Source organism: Centrocercus urophasianus, unplaced genomic scaffold (assembly GCF_019232065.1).
Source record: "Centrocercus urophasianus isolate 14NV4802_14NV808 unplaced genomic scaffold, USGS_Curo_1.0 seq_12, whole genome shotgun sequence".
Lineage (NCBI taxonomy): Eukaryota > Metazoa > Chordata > Aves > Galliformes > Phasianidae > Centrocercus > Centrocercus urophasianus.
This window is the reverse complement of record NW_024884364.1, coordinates 32,995,887-33,008,891: the sequence shown is the minus strand read 5'-3', so window position 1 is coordinate 33,008,891 and position 13,005 is coordinate 32,995,887. Positions and strand designations below refer to the sequence as shown.

Below are 13,005 nucleotides of genomic sequence, written 5' to 3'. Positions count from 1 at the left end.
CAGTTTTGCTTTTAACTATGACTTCTCAGGAAGAGGTGAGTGAAGCTTTGGGAGGGCGCGTGTCCTCTAAAGAAGACGTGTCTATGTTTATCTCTCATGTCGTTTATACTTCTCAATGCTGTTTTACTTACAGATGAACAACTTATGCACCAGTTAGGAGGATTTTAAGGGTAGAAGAGTATTAAAAATACTTAAAAATCATATACAGCACACCATCCTTTTATCTGCCTTAAAATCAGTGGGCTACATATGAAATTTAATTTATGGTCATTGAAATGGAAATTGGACTTTATCAAAACCTCGTTGTAACTCTGCTGAAAAGTGAAGAGATATTCCTGGTGGTTAGAGATTAGTGCCACCAACAAAACACATACACTTTGCCTAAAATGTGTCACTATAAATATTTTCTGGGACTGCTTTGAAAAGCACTTGTGCTGCTTTTACACCTTACAAACTCCACTGTCTTTAGCAATCCTGGACCTATTTCACACCATCATGAGGTCAAAAACCTGATACCTTTTGTCACTGATAGTGCTTGGAACTAAAGCTAGAAAACAGAATTTTGAAGCGGCTTACCTTGAGTTCTGGTGTGGCCCGTTTTAATAATTCTCCACTGTATGAGAAGAGATTAAGGGTTTTCTGGGCTAAAATTCATTCTGCCCAAGCATGAGGTTGCTGCCAGGTACTGTACAGATGTAATGTGCTTCTCCGTCTCTCTTGTTTCTGATTGCAATTAAAGAGAGCACCTCACAGAGGTTAGGTTGAAAATGAAGGGAAAAAAAAAAGTCAATTATTTGTCGCAGTCGTCAACTACAGTTATTGCGCGTGCTTAGACAAACCTGAAAATCATTTAACTTCTGTAGTTGCTGGTTAGTTAATTGCAAGAGCTTCTCTCATGAAGTATGGTTTCTTTTATCATGAAGAAATGGTTTATTTTGGGCAAACGTAGTATTCTTGCAGGTGTGTCTGCAGATTCATTTTTTATCTGCATTGCATGGAAGAAGAATTATCAATGGAAGTAGGAAGAAAATATCCTTTCATATCAGAAGAAGAGTGTCAGATTTTTTGAGGTAATAGAAATAATTTGCTTAAATATTGTCTCATTATTTCTTCTGTTGAGCCAGGCTCAAGGGGCAAATTCCACTACTGGAAGTCTTGAAATCATCTCTATTACAGAAGATGGACCGCCAGTACCAGAAATTCAGTTCTCCTTCAAAAGATTTTTCAGCATACAAGTGAGAGTTGATCCCAGTGCAGATGGATCTGGTAGGGATGCTGCATAGCGTTTTGACCTTTGTAATCTGAACAGCTAATTAGCTTGCCCACACATTCAGAGAAAGCAATTACTCGGAGGAACAAGAAACACAACTTCACTCCCCCAGCCGTGAGATTTGCCACCATATCAGCAGGCGATGACATCTTCTGTCTTGTGCTTGCATGCACAAGCATTTTTTATAGACAGATTATCCACACACTTCTGTCACATAGCAGATATTTGCCCATGCTTTTCTGACATTGTTTTCATTGGCTTATTTGAAATTTTTCCAAACTGGAAATTCAGCCCATTAAAAAAAAAACCTGAATGCACAATATAACAATCTATAGGAGGAATAGCAAACATGTTGGTTACTTCCCTTAGGTTTCATGGCAAATATACTAACTGCAGCTGTGTAAAATTTTGGATATCAGACACCAACTCCATTGTCAAAATCAGTTGCTCAGTAGCTTTAGGGAGGGTTTGGGAGGGTTGGGATTTACCTGTGATTCTATGAGCACTGGGATACACTCAGCATCCTTGACTGGTTCTAAGTTCCTGCTAATCTTAGATTCAAATCTTGAAGAAGGGGGTTAAGAGCTGCATGGATTAAAATTGACAACAAGGTTCTACCAGCTCTTGTGTATATACATGAGAAAGCTGTGTAGGCTATTTTCCCATACTTTGCATTCTGTATGTCAGAATATGTTTGTCACAAGTGAATCATTCATTATTTTCAATGGGATCCATTGTTTTTTTTTTCTCTGAATCACAATGCTACCAAGTTGAGGTCAGCTACAGAGGTGAACAGGATCATTCCTGCTCACGAAATGCATTCAGCAGTTCCTGCTGGTGTCTATTTTAACTTCAGACGCCTCTTTTTCCTTGAAAACTGAATCTCAGCACAGAGCTATTACTTGGTTCTTTCCTTGCCTTTATAGTAAAATTTCCTCCAGATCACATTTTTTGACACTTTTTCAAGCTATCGTCTAATTTGGAGGTCCCATGGTTTTTTGCTTTCTACTGTTTTCAATTAACTCTTCTTCAAAGTCCAAAACTTTCTTCCTTCTTGCCTTGAATGCTATTTGTTAACAGATGTTGTCTTTCCAATATTCCTGCTCACGTTCAAAGCTTTAGCACCTCTTCCTCCCTGACAGGAGTGTTCCCACAGCACTGTAAGAGTGGAGCTGCTGCATGGGGTTGTACACTGCGCTCAGAGCACCATGCAGCTGGGGTTGCTGCTGGAGGGAGCACTGGGACCACAGATATGGTACAGGCAAGGGTCAGGAGATGTCATGGACAGGAATGACTGTGAATTGCATGCAGCAGTTGCTGCTTCATCTAGCTTAATGTTAGAAAAATCTTTTCACTGCAAACTCCAGCTGTTTAAACTTCATAGAAGCTGTTATCTCTGTTTGGTTCCTAGGGGATATTGAACCACCTTCGATGTGCCAAGTATTAACCTCCCCCAAATACCTTCCATACGTCTGTGCTTTATTCTTTGTAGTAATCCTAGCAGTTGCCACTGGCCTGGGTGGTGAGTACAATTAGTTATTCATTAAGTTATTCATTAGTTATTCATTCTCAATTAACCATTCTAATTCTTAATTTTTCATGAGGTTTTTACTTAGAATGGAATTAACCTGCTACTGCCACTTGCTAACTGAAGTATAACGTCTTGCTGGAACGATGGATTTACATTTTATTTACGTGTACAAATAAAATAGATCTGGCACTCATTACAAGACTGACGTAATAATTAGGACACAGGGGAGCCTGTAGGACTTAGAAAACTCTCCAGTCTGATTCCTTTAATTTCACTGATTCCTCTTGAGTCGTGCTCTAAGAATTGAGAAGCCAAGGGGAACTTAAGGTAACGTGCATAGTTTTGTCTTGTAAATCAGTACTTTCAGTTTGGTTTCAGAAAACTTTCCCCTGTAACAAATCTATATGAAGGAAAAGAAAGCATAGGATAAGTTCAATTGTGACTGGAAGGTGTGTCCTACCCAGTGGTAGGTGACAAATATGTTGGTGGTAAAGTGGTTCATATCCACAGCTGGAATGAGTAAGGATCTCCTTGCTTTGTTGGTAAGGGTTCACAGCAACTGGAAACTTATCCTGGTGTGGAACATAAACTAGGTTAAGGTAGCTGTGAAAGAGGCAGCACAGGCAGCAAAGCTATTTCATCCTACAATTCATTACTAATGGATGAGTTTAACAGCACCATGTAGCAACGTCTGGGTTGTATTTCAGAAGTTCCTAGAGTACAGGAGTTGCCTTTACCTCAGCAAGGTAGAAATACAGCCAGATAATGAAAGCAAGAATGTGTGTTTCATCACCTTGTTTTCTTCCATTCTTGCCAGTCCAATACAACTGCATTGGGAAGTTTCGCTGCCGATCATCCTTCAAGTGTATCCAGAAATCAGCCAGGTGCAATGGTGTCTTCAACTGTAAAGAAGGGGAAGATGAGTATGGATGTGGTAATTCAGATGCGATTATAAACCCCTGCTATCTTCTCCTGCAATGCCTGGCACATTGTTAAGAGAGATGTGTTGTAAAGAATTTCAGTGAGACAGAGGAATATGGACTAATCTCTGCTCTGTGTGACAGCGACAAGCCCGAGGGAACGGCATGGAGCTGCGTCAGGGGAGGGCAGCTGGGGGTCAGGGAAAGGGGCTGCACCACAGGGCGGTGGGCGGGGAACGGGATGCACGGGGCTGTGGGCACGGCCACCAGTGCCAGAGTTCAAGGAGTGTCTGGACAGTGCTCTCAGACACATGGTCTGATTTTTGGGTGGTCCTATGTGCAGCCCAGAGCTGGACTCAGTGATCCTTGAAAGTCCCTTCCAACTTGGGATATTTTATGATTTGTGATTAGCACAGACTTTTTTGTCCTGACTGCTATCATAAGTGTGCCTCAATACATTACCAAGAGGGACACTTGCAAGGAAAAACTCCTCTACTAATTCCTTCCTTAAAGTTAAGAAAACAAAAATGCACAGAAAAGTTCTGCTAAAGAATCGAAGCGATCAAAAAGACACGTAGTGAAAACTTCAAGAGCCAGGAAATGTGGATGCCACAGTGGTGCATTACACAGCTGTGCTCATGTTATTGTCCCAATGGTTCTTTGCATCTCACTCAGGCTTTTCTTCCTTTGAATCTCAAAGTCAGGCTGAGTGGCAAGAGAGCTGTGCTGCAGGTGTTCACCTCTGGATCGTGGCGAACAGTCTGTTCTGATGACTGGAAGGCAGAGTATGGAAATACTACCTGTAAACACCTGGGTTTCTCAAGGTATGAATGTAAAACAGAAGGAATTCATTTGACATTCTTAACAAATTCTGACATTTCCAATTTTCTTAATGAAACCCTGCATGAGGCCGTGCTTTAAAATAAAAAAGGACTTAATCCTTACTTGTGAATAATATAATTGAGGATAATGTGGGAAACTGTCATGAATATTTGCACACTGAAAATGCCAGCTATTGCTCCTGTAAATCCTGGATGATGGCAGGATTTGCAGCAGTGCAGCAGCAGTGGTTTTGTTAAGTCTTCCCTATGGGTTGCGGGTATCTGAATCCTACCTGTCTCCCCAGTAACTGCAACCTGTTTGAGAAGCACTGTGCAACATATGACCATTTTCCATTTATTTTCCATATCAGCAGAAAAATCATATGTGAGGTCTGTTCAGAAAGTAATGCCTCTCCTATTTTATGATGTTGGCCCACAACATCAGAGATGGATGTTGGTGGTATGGCGGCAGAGGTTGAACGTTCCCACCAATATCCCATTATATGCTGTTGCCATGTGACAAATGGCAGAAGAGGGGCAGTCTGACAAAATAGCGTCTGACACATGGAAGTGTGTATGAAGCAAAGGCGTGTCACTGAATTCCTCCATGTGGAAAACATGGCACCCACTGACATCCGTTGACACTTGCTGAAGATACTTGCCATCCAGTCACAATGAAGTTCTAGCACAACATTAGAATTAAAATTGACTTTCTCTGCCAGTTAAATACCTCTTGGTATGTGTGACTTCTGACATGGTACCGGAAGAAGTATGCATGCATTATAAGAAGCACTTCTTGGAAGGAGTGGGATGAGTTCACCAAGTGCCATAATCTGATAATTGTGGCTGCTGCACTTGGTTTCCACTAATAGAGGCACCAAATTATTCAGGCGGATTACTGGAAGTCTGTCTGATGAAGCTGTATTTATGCTTTGTTTGCAGTTATGTGAGTTCAGGTTACCTGCCCGTGGCTGCTGTTGAAAAACAGTTTCAAAGACATTTTGTATCCCTCAGCCATTGGTTACCCATGGATCAAGTGACATCCCTGCACAATGCAACAAACTTGAGGTACACTTTAACTTGTTGGTTGAATGACAGAAAACCAGGTTGTTCATATTGACGGAAAGAATTTAATGAGCTATTTGACAAAGTTGTCTGTCCCACAGTCCCTTTACAGAAAATGGATAGACACCAGGCACTTATCTTTCTCTAACATAAAGCAGTTCCTTTGAGTTTAGAGACCCATAGCTGTTTCCCAGTGGGAATATAACCCCTCCATTATGTGCTTCTTTATCTTGACAACAGCTTGCTTTTTTTAGTTGCTTTTCACTGAGAAGCAAGCTATGGATCCAAGGAGACACAGATCACGTGCTAAAAGTAACCTCCCATCACAGAAGAGTGAAACACTCTTCAGCAGGACAGCAAGTGGTCTGCAGAATCCTGATGGTGTCTAAGCTCCTTCCTTACATGCTTCAGTTAAATGCCTTAAGTAGATTGGATGAGTGCTTGTCTTCTTGTCTCTCTTAATATAGGAATTCTATATTTATGTAAACATACGTACTAGGGAAAAAATGGTATTCCTAAATTGTATCTAATACTTTACTGTCTCTTTATCTTAGGGAAGAATGCACTTCTGGCAATGTAGTCATCTTAAAGTGTTTGGGTAAGCATTAGCAAAAGTGAGAATAAGATGAAAACCTGTCCTTCATCCACTTCAGAGCAAGAGCGGGGAGGAATTGGATACCCAGGGGAATACTGTCAGTTTTTCACACGCAATGAAAAATTGTACTTCTTATATAAAATTTCAGAGAACTTCAGGAGTCCAGAGTAGACTTGGAGGGCAGATTTGGAGTATCACATAGCAAGAATGATTCAGTGAAAATCATAGCAGGAAGTAGACATGTAAGGATTGTGCATTGGATAAATGATCTGGTGCTACAATTCAAAGTCTTTGCCACCTTGGCATGGAAAGGGAAATTCTGTCTTAATTCCTGAACTTCAATACATACCTGTCCATGCCAGCTTGTTTTCCAATTGGGACATGAAAAGTCAGTGGGCGTTGGAGATGGGCTTGCAGATGATCCTGCCGCAGAGACCACCTGGCCTTGGCAGGATTAGGAGTAGAATTCCTAAGGTCACAGAAACTGTTCCCATGTTTCCCCCATGGACTGTAAACTTTGCTTTCTGACAGCATGCGGGATGCGGGCCAGCTACAGGCCGCGGATTGTGGGAGGCAATGCATCCTTGCCCCAGCAGTGGCCTTGGCAGGTCAGCCTGCAGTTCCATGGGCACCACCTCTGCGGAGGGTCTGTCATCACCCCACGCTGGATCATCACAGCTGCACACTGTGTCTACGAGTAAGTCTCTAACTTGTCTTACTCAGGTGTCCCACTGACTCTACTTGCAGCACATCTTGGGAGACACTGCAGAAGAAGGCTCAAGCATTGAGCTTTGTCCTTCAAAAACCTGCAGAAGAGATTGCCTTCTGGTCCTGATTTCACAGACTTTATCCATAGCATTTAAACTGTCTCTCCTTCTTTCTGTACCGGTGCAAATCCTTACGAAAAAGGATCCTCCACAGAAGTGTTCAAATCACAGAGCTCAATTTTCAGAAATTCTGGAAACTCTCAGCTGCCTGGGAAATCAACTTAAACAACTGATAAATGTTAAATCATTTATTTAGAATTCAGATCACTGATTTCTCTACATTGCATGTGATTTAATGGCTCAGGAGGAATTTTTTACTTGGCTGGTGAGTACTAAAGTACTCAGAAGCTCCTAAGTAAATGACAAGACGCTTTTCAATTTAATAGGATCAATCAGTTTGTAAGCTTTGGAGACAAATGACAACCTAAGAGTTTTCTTAAAGGTTTCTCACTTTCCCCTACCTCTTCATTTCAGCTTGTACTTACCAAGCTCATGGAGTGTGCAAGTTGGCTTTGTGACTCAGCAAGATACCCAGGTTCACACATATTCGGTGGAAAAGATTATATACCATCGAAATTATAAACCCAAGACCATGGGAAATGATATAGCACTGATGAAACTGGCAGCACCGCTTGCTTTCAATGGTAATTCATTGTGTGAGCTGTCACTTGATTTTCTCACTTCTCTAGCTAAGAGCACGGACTGGGAAGTTCTTTTGGTCTGACACAGGCCATCTGGGTGCATTCTCACTGCCTCTAAAAACATTGAGAGAAGAGCAGCATAAATGTAGTGAGCCTGCTGCTGTGATGGCAAGGGGTCCCTACCCAAATGGCACTGGCTTATTTCCCCTTGCTCACCAGCAGTCATAGCATGAGCCTTAGCTACTGTTCCAAGTACTGTCTCCACATGGCAGCAGAAAGCCTTTCCAGCCCCAACACCAGAAACACTTGTACTCCGTATTCAGGTACAGAGGTACAGTGTGATCACAGGCACTGCAGGTTTCCAATTCATTCTGGTGTTGGCTTGCTGAAGGCATTTAATAATAGGCAAATATTAACTTCATTCTTTCTAAATAATTTTTCCTTTCTAAAATATACATCCCACCTGATTTTTCTTGGACATCACAGAGATTTTTACTATATCCTTATTTCTGTGAGTATAGAGAGGTCCAGCAGTGCCCAAAGCTGAAAATCAATTTTAAATTTCAAAGAGAAGCCAACACAATACAAACAGTGCTTTTGAATTGAAACCAGTCTTATTTTCTTAGTAGGATGCTGTCTATGGCTGACACTAATCAGTGAGTTGAAATAATTTGTAATAATACTGCATGAATATAAATTATCACCTACCAGTATTTCCTATTCAATGTGAGCTCTTTCTGCCATGGTGGACTGGCTCCCCGGTGCATCTAGATTGTCCATTCCTAAATCAATACTCCTGAAATTGCCCACAGCAGGAAGAGTGTAACTAGATGGCCTTTAAGATCCCTTCCAACTGAAGCCATACAGTGATTCTATGATTCTATTCTATTAAATCTTTCCAACTTCCAGTTTAGACGAAAATTCACCTTGAATTTGTTCTCTTTGAAATTTCTGCCACTGCTGTTTTCTTTTGCTCAGGATCAAGATTGTGAGCCTGCCAAGAACAGGAAAAGCTCTGCATCTGAAGTGAGGACAAGGGGCAGCCTGGGGAGCCTTGTAGGCTCGATGCTTTTAGCTGGAATCATTGCATAGTGGAGAAGGGTAGTGCTAGGAATTACCCACTATAACATCATATGTTCCCTCCCTTTGTGCAGTGCTAGGCCACCTCGATAGCTTGTAGTTCATCCCGATGGACATCAAACACTAACTGTTTGTTAGTACCACAGTACCAGTACCACATTCAGTACCACAGAGCACAGAGGTACTCTAGGTCTATGAGTACATGGACAGGAAGAAAAGAGTACCCCAGACATCGTGCTGCCCTTTCAGAAGACTTCAGTAATGCATGCTTACAGCTCTTTTCACATGCCACTGCACAAAACACATCACAAGGTACTATACCAGTCATGTTACAGCTAACCATGGCCCTTTTCTCTGGCAGAGCAGCGTGCCATGGGGTCTCAATTCTCTGTATCCATCAGCTGAGTACAAGATGTATTTCTTATTTACTCATTCTTCACTTTATTGACAATCCAACACCTCTTTTATTACTTCCTTCTTGATGAAAACTAAGCAAGCTGTAGGTATTTGGCCATAAGACAAAACTTATAGAAGATAGGGTATTAGGAAAAAATTATTCTCTGAAAGAGTGGTGAGGCAGTGGCAAGGGCTGCCCAGGGAGAAGACAGAGTCACTGTCCCCAGAAGTGTTCAAGAACCATGTGAATGTGGCACTAAGGGCCATGGTTAGTGGACATGGTGGAGATGGGCTGGTGGTTGGACTAGGTGGTCTCAGAGGTCTTTTCCAACCATAATGGTTCTAAGATTCTGTGATTTTATGATTCTATGAACTACTGAGTTTCTTTATTTGGTGAGTGGATAGTTTTCTTAGAAATTTCATTGCAAGCCATATCCTGAAAGATTTACTCAAGCTTTGACTTTGTGTCAAATTTTGAAAATGATTCTCCTTTCTCTCTCTTGTTCTCTCTCTCTCTACTTTTTTTTTTTTTTTTTTTTTTGTCTTTTTTAACTAGGTCACATAGAGCCAATTTGTCTGCCTAATTTTGGTGAACAGTTCCCAGAAGGAAAAATGTGTTGGGTATCAGGATGGGGAGCAACTGTTGAAGGAGGTATTTTAAATGTCTGCTGTCAGTTACAGTACATGAAAGTATCTCACACAGAGTATAGGATTTGGCTGGAGCAATTGATCATCATTAAATTGTCTGGGATATCTGAGGGGAAGAAGATGACATATCTCTACATTTTATGGTCACCCTGGAAAGGGAATTCAGTCTTTTGCAATATGGGGGGAATATGAGACAAAAGTGCTGAACTAACTCTTAACATGAGGAATGAATGGATACACTCTATGAAAAGGATGAAAACCACATGTAGGTGCAGTACCATCTAGGCAGAGCACCCTCCAACCTCTCATGTTTTTTTATAACTTCAAGCACACAAAGCAGAGCAGAAATGCAAGAATCAAGCATTCATTTTTTCAAGAGAGAGCATGTCTATTTTCAGGCGAGTTGGATGATACAGAAATTAGATTTGTGAATTATGTTACAAACAAAAGGGAATATTTTATTTTTAGCATGACTCGTGGGTTACGTTAGTCAATAATATGTACTGACTCACTTTGGAGTGCTTGAATGTTCATGTCATTGTTCTTTATTCATTCTTCATTTGTCTCATTTAAAATGTTCCCGTTATTCAGGGAACAAAATAATAGATAATAGCAAAAGGCGGGAAAAAAGAAAAAGCAATGTTTACCACATAAAAAGATGAGATCTAAATTGGAAGGATAGTGTGCAAGTGCTCCTGTTTGTGGATACGATTCACTGAGACTCTGATGAACACTTGTAAAATAAAACAGATGTTTGCAGGTGATTTGTTGATGAATAGAACAGAGACTAAATTCAAAACAAATCTGTGCACTAGAATTAGAAGACAGCACCCAAATAGCTTTTAAGTTCACAATTGAAGTAGAAACATACAGCTCACCAATTTTTATTACACACTATGATAATGCCCAGCTCTATGCAGTCACTAGTTACCAGATTATGTACGTGATGAGACTTACATTACATTTTCATTATAACTACATTTCTCTCACTCTTGCTTGCCAGTTCGTATTGTAAAGCATCTTCTGTGTTTCAGTAGAGATTACTTTCAACGATAGAGATTACTTTCAACGTTTGTTAGTTTTTGGTTTTGTTCTGTTTTTGAACAGGTGATACATCTGAAACCATGAATTACGCAGGTGTTCCCTTGATTTCTAATAGAATTTGCAATCACAGAGATGTCTATGGTGGGATCATAACCTCTTCAATGCTTTGTGCGGGTTTCCTAAAGGGAGGGGTGGACACCTGCCAGGTATGGAAGTTTCCAAACTGCAAGTGTGCTCATTAACAGCAGTGATGGAAAAACATGAGTGATAAGCTATCAGAAGGCACTCCCAGGCTTTTCTTGGACAAATATTTGTTTTCTTGTACCATTTACTCTGTTCACCATGAATACAAGCCACTGACTGTGCACACATTCATGCACTACAATTCTCTCTTTACCTTTCTTCTGCGGGCCATATCTGCTACTTTTGAAGCCAAATTTACTTAAGACGTTTTTAAATTTCTTGTATGTGCTACAGTGTGGTACCATCCTTTCCTTGCCCTGACGATGGCCTCTGCACTGCACTGAATTGCACTGTGAGCAGTTCTGGAGACCTGCAAGGTGCAGAAACCCCATAGTGAAAAGCAGCCAAAGCATACATGAGAAGATAAGAAGTGTGGAACTTTGGAAAATGTAGAGGCAGAGGGATGGAAAAAAGGATTTGAGTATCAGTGGATTGCCAATAATTCAGCCCCACACACAGTAACGCAGGCTCACCTAGCTAGTCATGAATGAGGGGCAAAGTTACCAGAGTTACCCAGACACAATCACACAAGGGACAAGATGAAACCACGGCGTGAAGTGCACAAGTTTTCATTTAAGTGTCTGAGGCACTGACATTTGTCTTAATTCTTTGTTCTCCAGGGAGACAGTGGGGGCCCTTTAGCATGTGAAGATATGAGTATCTGGAAGTTGGTGGGAACCACCAGCTTTGGAGTGGGCTGTGCAGAAGCAAACAAGCCTGGTGTCTACAGCCGAACTACCTCCTTCCTGGGCTGGATACATGAGCAGATGGAGGTGTGGTTTTGCCCTGTCTCCATCTCCAGCTGTAGCTTTGCTTCACCTGTTCCACATAGGATTCATCCTATATTTGTCACAGATGACTTTTGCTGTATGGCAGTGTGTGACACAAGAGTGAGTTTGTCCTGTAGAAGCTGAGTGGGGAGAGAAGGTGTTGGGAGTGGGGAGAGAAGGTGTTGGCTGAGAGGAAAGCAGAGGCAAAGAAGTGTGGGGATGCTGCAGCCACCTTCACCTACCTGGGTGAGTCACAGCTCACAGGTAAGCTGGCTCTTACGTGTCATTCTCCTACCAAGATAAAACTACTCCAAGCACCAAAGCAGCACAGAGAGGACAGAGGCACCAGTGCTGCTATTCCAGCACCCAATTTACTGAAATGAATGAATGAGCAAATGAATGAATGAATGAGTGAATAGCAGTGGTGATGTGCCAGCAGCAGCAGCATGACTTCCAGTCCTAACACCTGCCTGTACTGCCACAGTGCCGTGTGATGGAATCACTCCTGCCTCATCTTGCTTATGAAATAGGCTAGACTTGCTCTATAATCTGAAGTACTAATGTCAAGCACTCTCAAATGAGAAAATTCAACAAGATTACGTGTGCAAAAAACGAGATTATGTGTGCAGTCTTAGATCAACTCAGTCTGTATACTGCATGACATGCTGTTTTCACAGTCTGTATTACATGCAAAAGTTAACACTATCACACTGCCCATCTGCCACTTGACAAAGCTAGAGAAGACAGGATAACATGCCCAAAGCTTTCAGACCTCTGGTATTCTTCCCCTCCTTTCCCTTCAGTATCTTTGGCATTGTGTTTCCCCTACATCTAACCATAGGTTCCAGAAATGGCTGGCATTTTGCATATTCAAGATAAGTGAAGACATTTCAGATGAATGTCATATATGGTGAAGTAATCAAGAGGGAAAAAAATGCACTTTAATATTTGTTTGGCTAGATGCTAACAAGTCATAATTTTTCACAGGGACATCCTTCAGATTAGACATTTATTCATCCTCCTCAAAAAGATTGTCAGTTGCAGCACAGAAACACAGACACTTTGTAGTACAATCTGAAAGAAACCAAAAGAAAGTAAAGATAATGTAATGTGAACTTTGAAAACAAGACCACAGTTCTGATCTGCTCTTAGCTGCTATTGCACACCATGGATTGGGGTTCATTTGGTATTTTCAGAAGTTCCTTTATGTTCTT

At 41.3% G+C, this 13,005-nt stretch overlaps 1 protein-coding gene across 1 annotated transcript; it reads left to right on the top strand.

The window, feature by feature from the left end:
- The first annotated feature begins 17 nt into the window (after positions 1-17).
- Positions 18-12,705, top strand: TMPRSS3 (transmembrane serine protease 3). Its single transcript, XM_042810502.1, has 13 exons — positions 18-35; positions 1,125-1,266; positions 2,682-2,792; positions 3,619-3,735; positions 4,422-4,545; positions 5,485-5,610; positions 6,162-6,205; positions 6,734-6,899; positions 7,444-7,613; positions 9,643-9,738; positions 10,842-10,984; positions 11,642-11,794; positions 12,595-12,705. Exons 1-13 carry the CDS (start codon positions 18-20, stop codon positions 12,703-12,705), a joined length of 1,521 nt encoding a protein of 506 aa, XP_042666436.1.
- Positions 12,706-13,005: the final 300 nt, after the last annotated feature.

Bases quoted from the DNA above. Each gene is read 5' to 3' on its own strand.
- TMPRSS3 (XM_042810502.1), top strand. The intron at 1,267-2,681 runs GTAGGGATGCTG...TTTGGTTCCTAG, and splicing joins TCCCAGTGCAGATGGATCTG to GGGATATTGAACCACCTTCG. The intron at 2,793-3,618 runs GTGAGTACAATT...CATTCTTGCCAG, and splicing joins AGTTGCCACTGGCCTGGGTG to TCCAATACAACTGCATTGGG.